Below are 14,464 nucleotides of genomic sequence, written 5' to 3' on the forward strand. Positions count from 1 at the left end.
TAATGTTTTCTCTTTTATTTATAATTTTGTTGATTTGGGTCTTCTCTCCTTTTCCTTGGTTAGTCTAGCAAAAGGTTCGAAATTTTATCTTTTAATGAACCAACTCTTAGTATCACTAATCTTTTCTGTTGTTTTCCTCTATCTCTATGACATTGATTTCTGCTGTAATCTTTATAATTTTCTTGCTTCGCTAGTTTTGGGCTCAGTTTGTTCTTTTTCCAGGTCCTTGAACAGAAGAGTTAGGTTTTTTATTCGAGATATTTCTTAACTCGTAAGGTAAGCATTTGTTGCAATAAACCTCTCTCTTAACGCTCCTTTTGCTGCATCCCATAGCCTTTAGTATACTGTGTTTCCATTTCACTTTGTCTCAAAATACTGTCTTATTTCTTCTTAAATTTATTCTTTGATAAATTAGTTGGTCAGGAGAGTGTTGATCAATTTTTTGTATTCATTAGTGTTCCAGTTTTCATCGTGTTATTGATTTCTAGTTTAATAATATGCTCAGACAATATACTTGGTATAATTTAAGTCTTCCTGAGATCACTAAGATTTGATATGTGGTTTATCATGTGGTCTTTTCTACAAAATATTTTTTCTGCACTTGAGAAGACTGTGTATTCAGCATATGTTGGATAGAATGCTCTGTATATGACTCTTAGGATCATTTGGCCTTTAATGTTGTTCACATCAACTGATTTTTTTTAATTGAAATATAGTTGAGTTACAATGTTGTATTAATTTTTGCTGTATAGCAAAGTGTCTCAGTTATACACATATATACATCTGTTTTATATTCTTTTCCATTATGGTTTATCTCAGGATATTGAATATCCTGTTCCCTGTGCTATACAGTAGGACATTGTTTTTTATCCATTATATATGCAATAGTTTGCAGCTACTATCCCCAAACTCTCAGTCCATCGTTCCCCAACCCCCTCCCACTTGGTAACCACAAGTCTGTTCTCTATGTCTGTGAGTCTGTTTTGTTTCGTAGATAGGTTCATTTGTGTCATATTTTAGATTTCACATATAAGTAATACCATATAGCATTTGTATTTATCTTTATGGCTTACTTCACTTAGTATGCTAATCTCTAGTTGCATCCATGTTGCTGCAAATGACATTATTTCATTCTTTTTATGGCTGAGTAATATTCCATTGTATATATGTACCACATCTTCTGTATCCATTCATCTGTTGATGGACATTTAAGTTGCTTTTATGTCTTAGCTATTATAAATAGTGCTACTGCAAACATTGGGGTGCATGTATCTATTTGAATTATCGTTCTCTCTGGATATATGCCCAGGAGTGAGATTGCAGGATCATATGGCAACTCTATTTTTAGTAACCTCCATACTGTTCTCCATAGTGGCTGTGTCAATTTATATTCCCACCAAGAGTGCAGCAGGGTTCCCTTTTCTCCACACCCCCTCCTGCATTTGTTATTTGCAGACTTTTGATGCTGGTCATTCTGACTGGTGTGAGGTTGTAGCTCATTGTAGTTTTAGTTTGCATTTCTCTAATAATTAGTGATGATGGGCAACCTTTCGTGTGCCTATTGGCCATCTGTATGTCTTCTTGGGAGAAATGTCTGTTTCAGTCTTCTGCCCATTTTTTGATTGGTTTGTTCGGTTTTTTGTTATTGAGTTGTATGAGCTGTTTGTATATTTTGGAAATTAAGCCCTTGTTGGTCGCATCATTTGGAAATATTTTCTCCTAGTTGGTATGTTGTCTTTTCATTTTGTTTATGGTTTCTTTTGCTGTGAGTAAAGTTATAAGTTTGAGTGGGTCCCGTTTGTTTATTTTTGCTTTTATTCCTATTGCCTTGGGAGACTGACCTAAGAAAACACTGGTACACTTTATATCAGAGAATGTTTTGCCTATGTTCCCTTTCACGTGTTTTATGGTGTTATGTGTTATATTTAAGCCTTTAAGCCATTTTGAGTTTTTTTTTTTTGTATGGTGGGAGAGTGTTCTAACTTTATTGATTTGCATGAACGAACTTTTCCAACACCTCTTGCTGAAGAAACTGTCTTTTCCCCCATTGTCTATTCTTCATCAGAGATGAATTGACCGTGGGTCTGTGGGTTTATTTCTGGGCTCTCTATTCTGTTCCATTGACCCATATGTCTGTTTTTGTTCCAATACCAGGCTGTTTTGATTAGCATTGTAGCATTGTCTGAAGACTGGGAGGGTTATGCCTCCTGCTTTGTTCTTTTTCCTCAGGATTGCTTTGGCAATTCTGGGTCTTTTATGGTTCCATATACATTTTAGGGTTATTTCTTCTACTTCTGTGAAAAAATGTCATGTGTAATTTGCTAGTGATCATATTAAACCTGTAGACTGCTTTGGGTAGTACGGACACTGTCATTTTAAACAGCTGCAGCCTGTTCTCACTGTCAGTGGAAGCAGCTCCCCTCTGGACGCAGGTGTCCATGCAGGGCTCTTAGAAATAAGACAGACAACATCACCCACGTGGACTCTTCATACACACCTCTGACCACTGCGCCTTTGCTTTCTAGAAGTAACCTCCTTATTCAAGTGGGTGGCATCTGGGGATGCGACAGCCAACACCCTCCAGGAAGAGTCGGTGCCCCTCCTACCACTGGGGAATGAGTGGTCCTGTGCCTCATTCCCACCAAGGTTTCCAGTTTCAGGAGTTTGGGGAGCTTTTGTTTTGCTGCTTTAGTGGATGAGAAATGACACGTAACCCATTGTCTCCTTTTCACTTATCTTCTGATGAGTGAGGCTGGACTTTCATCACTTTCAGTTATTTCCAGAATGCAGCCACTTTTCCCAGTTCTGGGGGAGACCACTGAACATGCCTTCCTGGGTGTTCCCAGCCACAGACTGTGATCCACATGCAGCGAGGAAACTCCACTCTTTGTGCAAGTACTAAGTAGCTAGTGACTGGCTTCTGACCAACAGAATATAGCAAATCAGGGGAGGTCAGTGTAAAGATTCATTGACAGAACCTCTGTCACTTACATCTCACTTGCTGCATCCTGTGTTCTCTCTCTGTTTCTGTCTGTCTCTCTCTTTTATCCCTGGACCTGGGGAAGCCTGCATGGGTGTTACTAGGTGCCATATGGAGAGGCCCACATAGGAGAGAACACAGGGAAGTCCCAGGCCTCCAGGCAGAGGCACTAGGCTCTCAGCTCAGACTGCATCCTGCCAGTACCCATCTCAGTGAGTCTGGGAACAAATCCTCCCCTGTGGAGCGACAGCTGAGACCTCAGCCCCAGCTTCATAGAGACCTTGAGTCGAGGGCACCCAGCTAAGTGCTGTGGGAGCTCAGGAGTAGCTAGGTGTATGTATTTTGTATGTTGGGAAACCCTCCATAATGATCTGCAGTAAATCAGACAATCTTTAGCATAGAGCAGGTCTACTCAATGTTATGTAGAAACAACCACAAAGATAATGCATATTAATAAAGGTAAGAAAATGGACTAAAAACAATAATAGTGAGAATTATGATGATATTACCATTACTACTGTTAAAGAGAAAAGTAAACATAGAAAGATTGCAGATTTGCGTACAGACTCCTCTAAGTAAATTTCAGGGTACCTATATCAGATGTCCTCTGGGATATTGTAGAGTCAGAATGCTAGGTTTGCACAAAGAAATTTGTTCTGAGAGGAGAAAACAGGCAGGTGATCCTGGGTCAGCAGGGAGGATGATATGTTGGCACAAACAGTGCAGGGGCTCCCTGGGGGACTTAGAAAAAGAAATGGTTACTTGAGCAGGCAAGTCACCATCTCTATATCTGCCAGTGCCGCACCAGCTTTTCCTGGACACCTGAGTGAATTTAGAACATGTCCCCAGGTTCAGGCATGCCAAGGATACTCCCTTTACTTCTCACTTATCACAATGTCAGCTCCTGGTCTGACTTTACTAATTCAGAGGACTGGACTCCAGGAGGGACACCCTCTCCAGCCTTCCCAGGAGATGTGAGAGTGGTTCCTGGCACAGAGTTGAGGTGGAAAATCCTGTGCTGAGTCTGGCAGGACAAGGGTACCTTCCAGGGCTCTTGCACTGGTCCATCTTTTTGGTCACTTAAGAGGACTTAAACATTGTACTAGAGGCTCAGGAAACTCAAGAATGTCCTCCCTGGGGCTCACAGTAACAACTGTCCCTTCCTCCACTGGGTAAGTCTGAGTATCTCAGGAGGCTCTCTGACCCACAAGTACCCATAAGTACAGCAGGAACCAGGAAGCACCATGTGTATGTAAGTCTGTTGAAAACCCTCCACAATACTCTTCAGTAAATTGGATACATTCATGAGCAGAGAAACTTAATAAGAAATGCAATAACAAAAATAGTGATAAATAATAATATCAATAGTGATTACAATCATAAAGATATTAATTGTACTACTACCAATCATAATACTAATAAACTTAAGGACTGAGGGATTATAGACTTCCCTAATTGAATGACAAGTTTCCTGGGGTATCTTGGAGTCAGAGTCTTAGGTTAGCAGCCAAAATTGTAGGTTTGCATAGTGAAGGTATAAATAGAGCAAAACTAAACAGCAGCAGGTAAAAGAAATCCATGGGAGGGCGTGGGCTGACTTAAGTCTCATATTCCAAGCCCAGAGGAGAGCACTATGTAGAAGAGAAATGTTGATCCTGGGCTTTCCTGACACATGGAGCCAGCAAATCTCATGAGTTCTGACGACTGGTGTCTGCAGCTCTAACCCGGGAAAGAAAAGCAGGACTCCAGGTACACGTTCAATACGTGAAAAAAACACGTAAAATTTACATGGAGCTTCAGCTCTATCTCTATCCCCACTGCCTGTCAATTGAAAAAGTGACAGATCAGGGCTATTGATTGCCTTTTGATGCACCTACAGACTTACCTGGAATTGGGAGGAGAATATTACTTATGAATTTGCATGTAAAATTTTTATAATAACCTATCTGGAAGTTGAATTACCACTTTCTTGGGAAATTGATAGGTTATTTTACACAACACCTCATATGCTTCCTTTAGTAACATTTTTTCACAATATATATATTTCTGAATATGTATGAAAGGCACATGCCGTATCAGCCCAGAGGAAGCATTGACGGGGCTTTAGAGATCAGTGACCTTTGAGCACGTGTTTGTAGAACTCATTCATAAAGAGTAGGAACTGCTGGACATATTGCAGAGAAAGATGTACACAGATGTGATGCTGGAGGACGCCCGTTGTCTCATCTTCTGGGTGCGTCTCTCAATATTTATTTACTTCCTTATGCATGTCTTATTGAGATAGGCGCTGCAGCTTCCACATATGCTGCTGCACTCTTGTCCCTGACTCATGCTTCCGTAGCACTTAGAGCAACCTGGAACGAATGTGTTCCTTTACTAATCACAGCACATGTGCCCCTTCATGGAGATACAGTCTCCATTACCACAATCGCATGTATTCCTTACTAGTCTGCCACCAACACGCAGAATAATGCTGGACACAGATATGGGCTATTTTATCTAACAGACAAGTGACTTTATGTTGCTAAGTAATTCTTCTGCTCGGGGGACTATTATGAGGTTTGAACACAGCAAAAAACACATAACAGCTTGTATCCCCCTTTCTACATGAACTCCAAGTAATAATCTCATGGGTCTTATGTTTATTGGATTCTGTTAGAAAGCAGTGTTAACCATATTATGAAAACGTTGCTTCCTTCTTGGCTGAGACGTCTAGGAAGCGTGCAGACTGTTTTTCCTCTTGGGCAAGAACAGCAGCAGCCAGAGACTTTTACTGTCTTTGAGTGAAGTGTCAGGTGACAACCTTCAGTGTTTCCCTTCTTCAGCGTGCTCGAACGTGCACTGCCATTGATGCCCTCACACTCTAGCCTTGGCATGTTGTCCTGCGCTTGCATTGCATGCACTGTTCTCAACACAGAACTTTAAATCCATCTAGCATTTCCCACATGTATCAGGGCATCAGCTCTGCAAAGCAGATGTAATTTCCCAGTTGGAGCAAGAAGAGTAGGTGTGGAGGGAAGAGGAGGGTTTCCCCAGGCTGGGGTCCAAGTCAGCTCCAGACACATGTGCTCTGTGTGGGGAGGGAGCAGGACACTTGGAATGTCAACTGGAGGTTTGTTCGACTAAAGGATATTTTTAGAAATGTATGTGAAGCCATTGAGTCAAATTATCCAGATTCTGTCATTATGCATCACACATCAATTTCTCTTCACGTTTTCCCCTGTACTTTTCACCTCAGAGAAGCAAAATTCCTGTCCTCGTAGAAGTTAAAATTTCATGTTTTTGTCTCTGCCATGGTCCCTTTAATAATTTTTCCTCTCATATTCCCTGTAGCGTCTGAATATATTTTATTTTTCTTTTACCTAAACACTGAACATCTTATTAACATTTTTCTAAACCATGTTTCTATTCACTGGTGTATTTCTCAAATTCATGTTTTTTCCCCATGTAATGTACTTTTCAACAATTTAATCCCCCTAATGTCACATGTGTCGTTTCTTATTTATTTAATTTAATTATTATTTTTGCCTTATTTCAAGCAAAAATTGTGACCATTAAAAGCAAGAAATGATATTCAGGCAAGTTATTTCCCTGTGGACCAATGTAGCTGTAAGAAAATAGTAAATTTATTCAGGTGTGAACTCTGGTCATCCACATGTGAAACCTGAGAATGAGGTAAGTGAGGAATTCAGCAGATTCATAGAACTCAGTTTTGGTGCAGTGTAAACACTAGCCCAACATAAAGTGTTCACTTTATGGACTAAATTAGACTAAATTTTGATGATATCTAGTAGAAATGTTACAAAGAGGGGATGTCCATGCAGAAGATTTACATACTATGTGTATGTAACTGACATGGAGATCATTTTAACTGGAGAATATCATTGAATAGACTTACATACACATGAGTTTTCACAGCATAGAAAACAATTTTACTGTAATGAATGAAGGAGAGCCCTGAGGGATTTTTAATTCCTTAGTCAACATTGAATCCTCACACTGGATCTATCAATGCTAAAATCAAACTGAAAAGCGAGAGTTCATATCAAAATTCTCAGACATGAAAAACTCTTATCAAGAATGTTTTACCACACATTTCAGCTATGAATTCATAATTTTGGCTAATAACCTCTTATTTTATAAATAAGTAGAATAAAATTATTGATTTGTTAAGTTGTCTTGAAATGATAAATACAAAAGTTTGTAACAATAAGTACTTTTGTAAATAGGTTAGCATTAAGAAATATATATAAACAAAGTTATATGTGACAATTATTATGATCCACTTAATTGTGATTGTCAGTAAGATTATCTGTTGCTTTCTCATCAGAAATTTTGCAGGCCAGAAGAAAGTGAAATGATATGCTTAAAGCATGGTGGGAACTACCTACCAACAATTCTATATCTTACAATATTATTCTTCAAACATGAGGAAAATTAGAGACAGTCTCAGGCAAAACCTGAAGGAGTTCAGTACCATAATACCTATCCTTCAAGAAATGCTAAAGGGAGTACTTCAAGTTCAAATGGAAGGACACCAGAAACTTGAGGCCATATGAAAAAATATATTTCTCTTATAAAGGTAAATAAATGGACAAATAGAAGAAAAAATCTTTAATTTTGACTTGTAACTACACTTTTTATTTCTAGGATATTTTTTAAAACCAAAATATTAAAATATAAATGTATTGCTATTGCATGATTTTTTCCCCTAAAATTCATATGTTAAAAATAAAACCTCCAAATGTGGTGGTATTAGGATGTAGGGCCTTTGGGGGGTGCTCAGGTTATGAGGGCAGAGCCTCCATGAATAGGATTTGTGTGCTTTTATTTATTTTAAAATATGTATTTATTTACTATTTTTGGCTGCATTCGCTCTTAGTTGCAGCATGTGGGATCTTTGTTGTGATGCACAGGCTTCATATCTAGCTGTGGCATGGGGGCTCGGTAGTTGCAGCACACAGGCTCTGTAGTTGTGGCAGACAGGCTCTAGAGCCAGCATACACGCTCAATAGTTGCGGCATATGGGCTTAGTTGCCCTTTGGCATGTGAGATTTAGTTCTCTGAACAGGAATCGAACCCATGTCCCCTGCATTGGAAGGCGTATTCTTAACCACTGGCCTACCAGGGAAGTCACTGGCCTACCAGGGAAGTCTCTTGTGTGCTTTTAAAAGAGACCTCAGAGAGCTCTCTAGCCCCTTCCTCCAGGTGATGATATAATGAAAAGTCTATGACTCAGAAAAGACCTTTACCTAACCACCTTGATCTCACACTTCAGCCTCCAGAACCATGAGAAATAAACTTCTGTTTATAAGCTACCCAAGCTGTGGCATTTTGTTATAACATCCCCAAATAACTAATTCGTACATCTACATTAACAGAAAACAATGTATACATATGTGCCTTGTGACATTAATAATATGTAATTAATGTGTAATGTAATAGGAGATGTAATAGAGATTTTGCATGTGATTAAAATTATGTTGATATCAGTTTAAGCTAGTTTGATAGGATTTTATATGTAATCTCCATGGTGTCCACAAATTTAATATCTATAGAATATACACAGAAGGAAATTAAATGTAAGTCAAGTCAGGGGACTTTCCTGGTGGTCCAGTGGTGAAGACTCAACGCTCCCAATGCAGGGGGCCTGGGCTCAGTCCCTGGTCAGGGAACTAGATCCCACTTGCCACACCTAACAGTTCGTATGCTGCAAAGAAGATCAAAGTTCCCCCATGCCACAACGAAGACCTGGCACAGCCAAAGAAATTAATTTTAAAAATGAGTCAGTACAAAGAGTAAGAACAAAGGACGTCAGTATGTGAGAAAATGTGGGACAGAAAAGCTATATGACATTACAGAAAACAAATTGGCAATTAAATGTCATTTCATATCAGTAATTTATATATATATATATATATATATATATATATATATATATATATATATATATATATATATATATATAGCTTAAACTCATCAGTTAAAAAACAAAGATGTCCCTAGTCTTTATCCGGCATCCGGGCCTGGAGGGGCTGCTCTGAAGACGGGCGAGCAGCATGGAGGCCCACGGCGAATCCCAGCCTGACACGAGTTGTTCGTCATTTTCCTGGGACGGCTCCGGGGTCTCGGTGTCCAGGGAGGTGCTGACGGCGGGCAGTGTCGGCCACGGAGGTATACGGGACAAGTTGGTCATCAACTCCAAGCCTAATTCCAGAAAGAATTCCACTCTTCAAAATGTTCGGAAAAAGAGGAGTCCCCTATTGGACCAAGTACAGAGCTTTCTCCCACAGATGGCTCAGGCAAACGAAAAGCTAAGGAAAGAAATGTCAGCTGTACCACCTGGTCATTTCAATATTGAAAATATTGACACTCTCGGAAAAGTTATGCAAATGGTTATGGCCTTGTTTGAGATGAATCAGTCTGATTCAAAAGAGGAGGACAGTTCAGAAGAGAATTCACAAGACAGTTCAGAGGACAGTTCAGAATTTGAGGATGAAGATGATAACACCTCTTCTGCAGGTGAAGTCACCATCGATACCATTAAGCTTCCTAATTCAGAAGATGGAAAAGGCAAAATAGAGGTTCTGGACCGTCCTGCCAGTGAAAAAAAAGAAAACAGGGACATAAACAATCTGAGAAACAGGTGATAGTTCCCGCTAATTCTCTGAAAAAGAATGTGGCTTGCTGGTTATTTTGCATTTTAGATACCTATGGTGCCTGTTTGCAAAAATGAATGTATTTTGCTTCTTGGAGAAACAAGCTAGCTTTTAAAGAGTTGGAAGAGATAGCATTTGGAGATCTTCTAAGAGCAGACTGTTTTTGATCTCATGCTAAAGAGGTTTAGTTTAGAAAGCTTAACTTTATGTATGGTGATGAGTGAATTTGTTGACATCCTCTTTCATCAACATAGACTTCAGAAATCTCAAACTTATTTTAAAGTAAAAATACAAGTTACCCGTTTGTTTTTGTTTTAAATTGGCCTCTTGGGGCTTCCCTGGTGGTGCAGTGGTTGAGAGTCCGCCTGCCAATGCAGGGGACACGGGTTCATGCCCCGGTCCAGGAGGATCCCATATGCATGGAGCGGCTGGGCCCGTAAGCCATGGCCGCTAAGCCTGCGCATCCAGAGCCTGTGATCCACAACGGGAGAGGCCACAGCAGTGAGAGGCCCGCGTACTGAAAAAGACAAAACAAAAAACAAACAAAAACTTATGTTGGGGTTTTTTTAAGGCTATTTTAAAGTCACATTTATTTGTTACCATTAAAATGGGTTCAGTGAGGGAGAATTTTTTTTAAACATCTTTATTGGAGTATAGTTTCTACATAATGTGTTGGTTTCTGCTCTGTAACAAAGTGAATCAGCTGTATGTATACGTGTGTGCCCATGTTCCCTCCCTCTTGCATCTCCCTTCCACCCTCCCTATCCCACCCTGAGGGAGAAATTTTTTACAAAGAAAAGAATTACTTATATTTAGATGCCCTCAGACATATCTACTTTAATTTAAAAAAAATCCTTTCCAGTTTCAGCTGGAAAACTGGTGCTCTGTGGTTTAATCACTGTCTGTAGCCTCTTAATGCATGTAAAATTTGCTGGTTGGAAAATTTTGTGTTTTTTTTGGTTTTCTTTTTCTCATAAAGGAATTTTTTGTTTGTTTCAGCTATTAACATTATTCTTTCCAGTTGCCCACAGTTTTGAAACCTATTCATTGTAGAGAATAGGGACATCCCAGGAAAATAGGTCACAGTACATAAAATGGTAGTAACAGGTTTTCCCTTTCAAACGGCAAAATGATCCTGCATTGGAGTTGCCTTTCTGCCACATTCTTGATCTTATTTAACTTGTTTGGGACCTCATCTGCCATGGGACTGGCTTTGCTCAGGATATAGACCTGAGAGTTTAAAGGACTGTCTCCAAGTGCATTGAGCTCATGAGACTTTGTTGCCTAATATTTTAGGGGTTTGTTTTAACTATTTTTTCCTACTCCTCTCATTAGCTTATAACGTCTTGTAAATACTCTGAAGATAATTCTCCAAGTTCCTTCTGGTATTTTTCATTGGGAATTGGAAATCGGCTGTGCACTCAAAGTATGCAGAGGTGAACAGATCTGGAAACGAGACTTCTCAGCTGCAAAGGGTATACTTTGTAGCACCAAACACAGCTGTGATGGATTATTGGTGTGAATATTTAAGGATTGTCTTCTACCAGATAATATTCATGCCCCATTGTGGGAAGAGTTGTATTTGTCTGGTTCACTCCTTAGCTTGGTGCATGGTACACAGTAGGCACCGAATGATGTCGATAAATGTATTTACCGGTATATTGAGGATGTACAGGGCATTTTAAGCCATGCTATCCATGCGGATATGAAAGTGTAACTTCACTGGAAATACAAAGCCAAGTAGAAATAGTCTGATGGTCAGTGAAAGAGACTCTTCAGTCTAGAATACATACTAGTGTGTAGAATTATATTTCTCTCCTGCCATGGCCTTCTCATATAATACAACTAGGTATTCTATACAGTTAAAGAAGTCAACTAAATTCAGTTCCTCTGGACATTCTTATGACATAGGAGGAAAAGGAAAAACAAAAATTTAATATGTGATAGGGATGTCGTTTTAAGTTAAGTGTAAAATGGTTGAATTATTTAATACACAGAGTCAGGGGTGGCTGTTTTTAAACCAATTTGGATACTAAGATAAATTATGTAGGTCTTAAAGATTTAAATATAAAGAAATAAAATAAGTTTCATACTAAAATATAGGTGAGTATTTAATAACATTAAAAAAAAAGATGGACAAGATAGACATAAAAAGGGTCCAACTATATGTTGTCTACAAGAGACTCACTTAGAAGTATGGACATTCATATGCTGAAGGTGAAAATATTGGAAGAGATATTGCATGAGAACACTAAGCAAAGAGAAGAGGAGTGGCTTTTCTGCTTCTGCAGCTGAGGCTGTGGCCCCTACTCTTCAGGGAGTAAACAGAGGCAGGGGCAGGGGCTGTGGCACCCCTCCCACCGTCTGCACCCTGAGCCAGGGAAGTCAGAGGGACTTGGTCCCCCTCCCGAGTTCCATTCTTCCTCCAATGAGAATGGTACTAATCAATAAGGACCAGGCTATAGAGCTGATTCACTTTGTTATAAAGCAGAAATTAACACACCAGTGTAAAGCAATTATACTCTATAAAGATGTTAAGAATAAAGAAAAATAAAGACCTGGGGAAAAGAGATGGTCCCCATGGAGAATGCCTATGTCCTAAGTTTATCTGCTGTCGGGTTGGCTTGAGAGAGGGCAGGAGTTACATGATGTGTTCTCTCCCTTCAAATCCATTAACTTTTTCTTTCTTGATGCACACACACACACACACACACACACACACACACACACAAAAGGAGTATAAAGCCCGTATATATAGAATGCTAAAGGGTTGGTCTATGAGCTTGGAAAGAGGGAAATAGAACACTTGAGGCCAACTGCAGCAATGTGTTTGTGTCTGTGCATGTGCATTACTAGGTGGAGGGTCCACAGTATCCATCAGATACTTAAGGGAGAACATATCTCCCAAGTGTTCTGGATTTTGTAAATTATCATAGGACAAGAGTCTTCAAGAAAAATCAGGTAGCTCTCTCACACACCACTCATTAAAGTAACAAATATTTATTGAGAGTCTCCAGGATTCCAGCATGTGGAATTTTCTGGAGACTTAAGAGGTGAAACGTAAAACATAACCACCTTCACCAAGTTTATAGCTCAGTGGAGGCAATAAGAATTAATATCTCACATTTTTTCTATTTAAGTATGACTCAGGGTTTAAGGTAATTTTTCTGCATTGTGTCCACAGTGTCCCAGGACTGGCGCCCTCCTCAAGCTCAGCACCTAGAACACAGATCTGATTGAGCTAAACTGGTGATGCACCTGCTTCCCAGCAAGGCTGTGGCCTCTAATGGCTGTCTCCTGCTCCTGTGTCCATGGCCTGATCAGGATATGGGAGACACTTAGGCTGATTCCTCAGTGCGTTGTGTACTTCCACAGCCGAGAACTTGCTGAGCAAGACATAACTTCTTTACTTTTGTGAACACATGGCCTCCAAAAGGCAGAAATATTTAGTGACAATGTACTGAGGACATAATTCCTTAGTCATTCCCTGACCTCCACTCTCTGTCACAGAGACATGCAAAACCACGGAATCAGGCTTATGGGTCATGACTTGGCTGTGTCAAGAAGTTCTAGGCCATGTGGGAAGACTCCTCTCTCCTCTGAGATTTCTGCTTCAACCAACGGGGAGCAGCTTCCCTTCAGGTCTGAACTGAAACCCTGTAAGTTCATATATTGAAGTCCAGACACTTGTACCTCAGAATGTGACTGTATTTGGGAATAGGGCCTTAGGAGAGATGATGAAGTTAAAATGGGTCACAAGGGTGAGCCCTAATCCAGAGCTGTGCCCCTATGAGAAGATTAGGACACAGCCATGCACACTCAGCTCATAGAGTTAAGTCCATCTGCAGATGCAGCAAGAATGCAGCCACCTGCGAGAAAGGCCTCAGAAGAAACTGAACCTGTAGACACCTTGATCTTGAACTCAAAGCCTCCAGAGCTGTGAGAAAATTAAGCCTCCCAGTCTGCACTATCTTGTTCTGGCAACCCTAGCAAAACCCTAATACAGCTTTATTTCTCCTCTATCCTCTTTCTTGCAAATAAAACATGAAAATAGCACCAAAAAACACAGTGTATAAAGTATTTGAAAGAAAAATGCAGGGGAGCCACTGCAGGGGCTGAGGAACTACACAGCCATTGATTCCCCTGGTTTTCTTTGTCTGCTACCAAAGTAAGGGAAAATAGTCAAAATCACCATGGAAGGCTTGAGTAGACATTTTAGAGAAGGCATAGCTCTCCCTGGTAACACAAACTTGACATGTACTCAGTTGGTAGAAATAGTAAATGCATTTTAATCCTTGGAGGTTTAAAAAATTCAATTTCTTGGATTTCTAGAGAGGTTGTAATCCATGTACATGGTTGAAGGTCCTGAAAATTGCATTACATTGTGCCCCGCACCGCCTTCCCTCTTTGCCCAGGAGCCCCTGCCCTCCACAGGTAGCCATGTATCTGGTTTCCCACGGCAAACTTCCAGAGTGTCTTTATGTGCATACAAGCAAATATGAATATACAATTCTCCTTGGCACCCTAATTAAAAAGACAAATAGTAGAACACGGGGCACGGTGTTGTTATAGCTTGCTTTTATTCATTTGACAGTATCTTGCAAATTATCCTCTATCAAGACATCGTTTCCTGCACGACAGTGCACGGAATGGATGATGTACTACAATGCACTTTGCCAATCCACGTTGGGATGCACGCTGATATTCAATAATCCGTTTATATTACAAACAATGCAGCAATGCATAATTCTGCTGCTAGCAAATGTGTAGGGTATGTTTCTAAAGGATTTATTACCTGGAGGGTTTTTAACGGCGAGCATTTGAT

The 14,464-nt window shown here is 40.0% G+C and overlaps 1 protein-coding gene across 1 annotated transcript; it reads left to right on the forward strand.

The window, feature by feature from the left end:
- The first annotated feature begins 8,952 nt into the window (after positions 1-8,952).
- On the forward strand, positions 8,953-9,655 carry LOC307179693 (NOP protein chaperone 1-like). The gene has a single exon (XM_079909243.1). The coding sequence runs from the start codon at positions 9,040-9,042 to the stop codon at positions 9,628-9,630; it is 591 nt and encodes a 196-aa protein (XP_079765369.1). The 5' UTR covers positions 8,953-9,039; the 3' UTR covers positions 9,631-9,655.
- Positions 9,656-14,464: the final 4,809 nt, after the last annotated feature.

Source organism: Stenella coeruleoalba (assembly GCF_951394435.1).
Source record: "Stenella coeruleoalba genome assembly, chromosome: 21".
Lineage (NCBI taxonomy): Eukaryota > Metazoa > Chordata > Mammalia > Artiodactyla > Delphinidae > Stenella > Stenella coeruleoalba.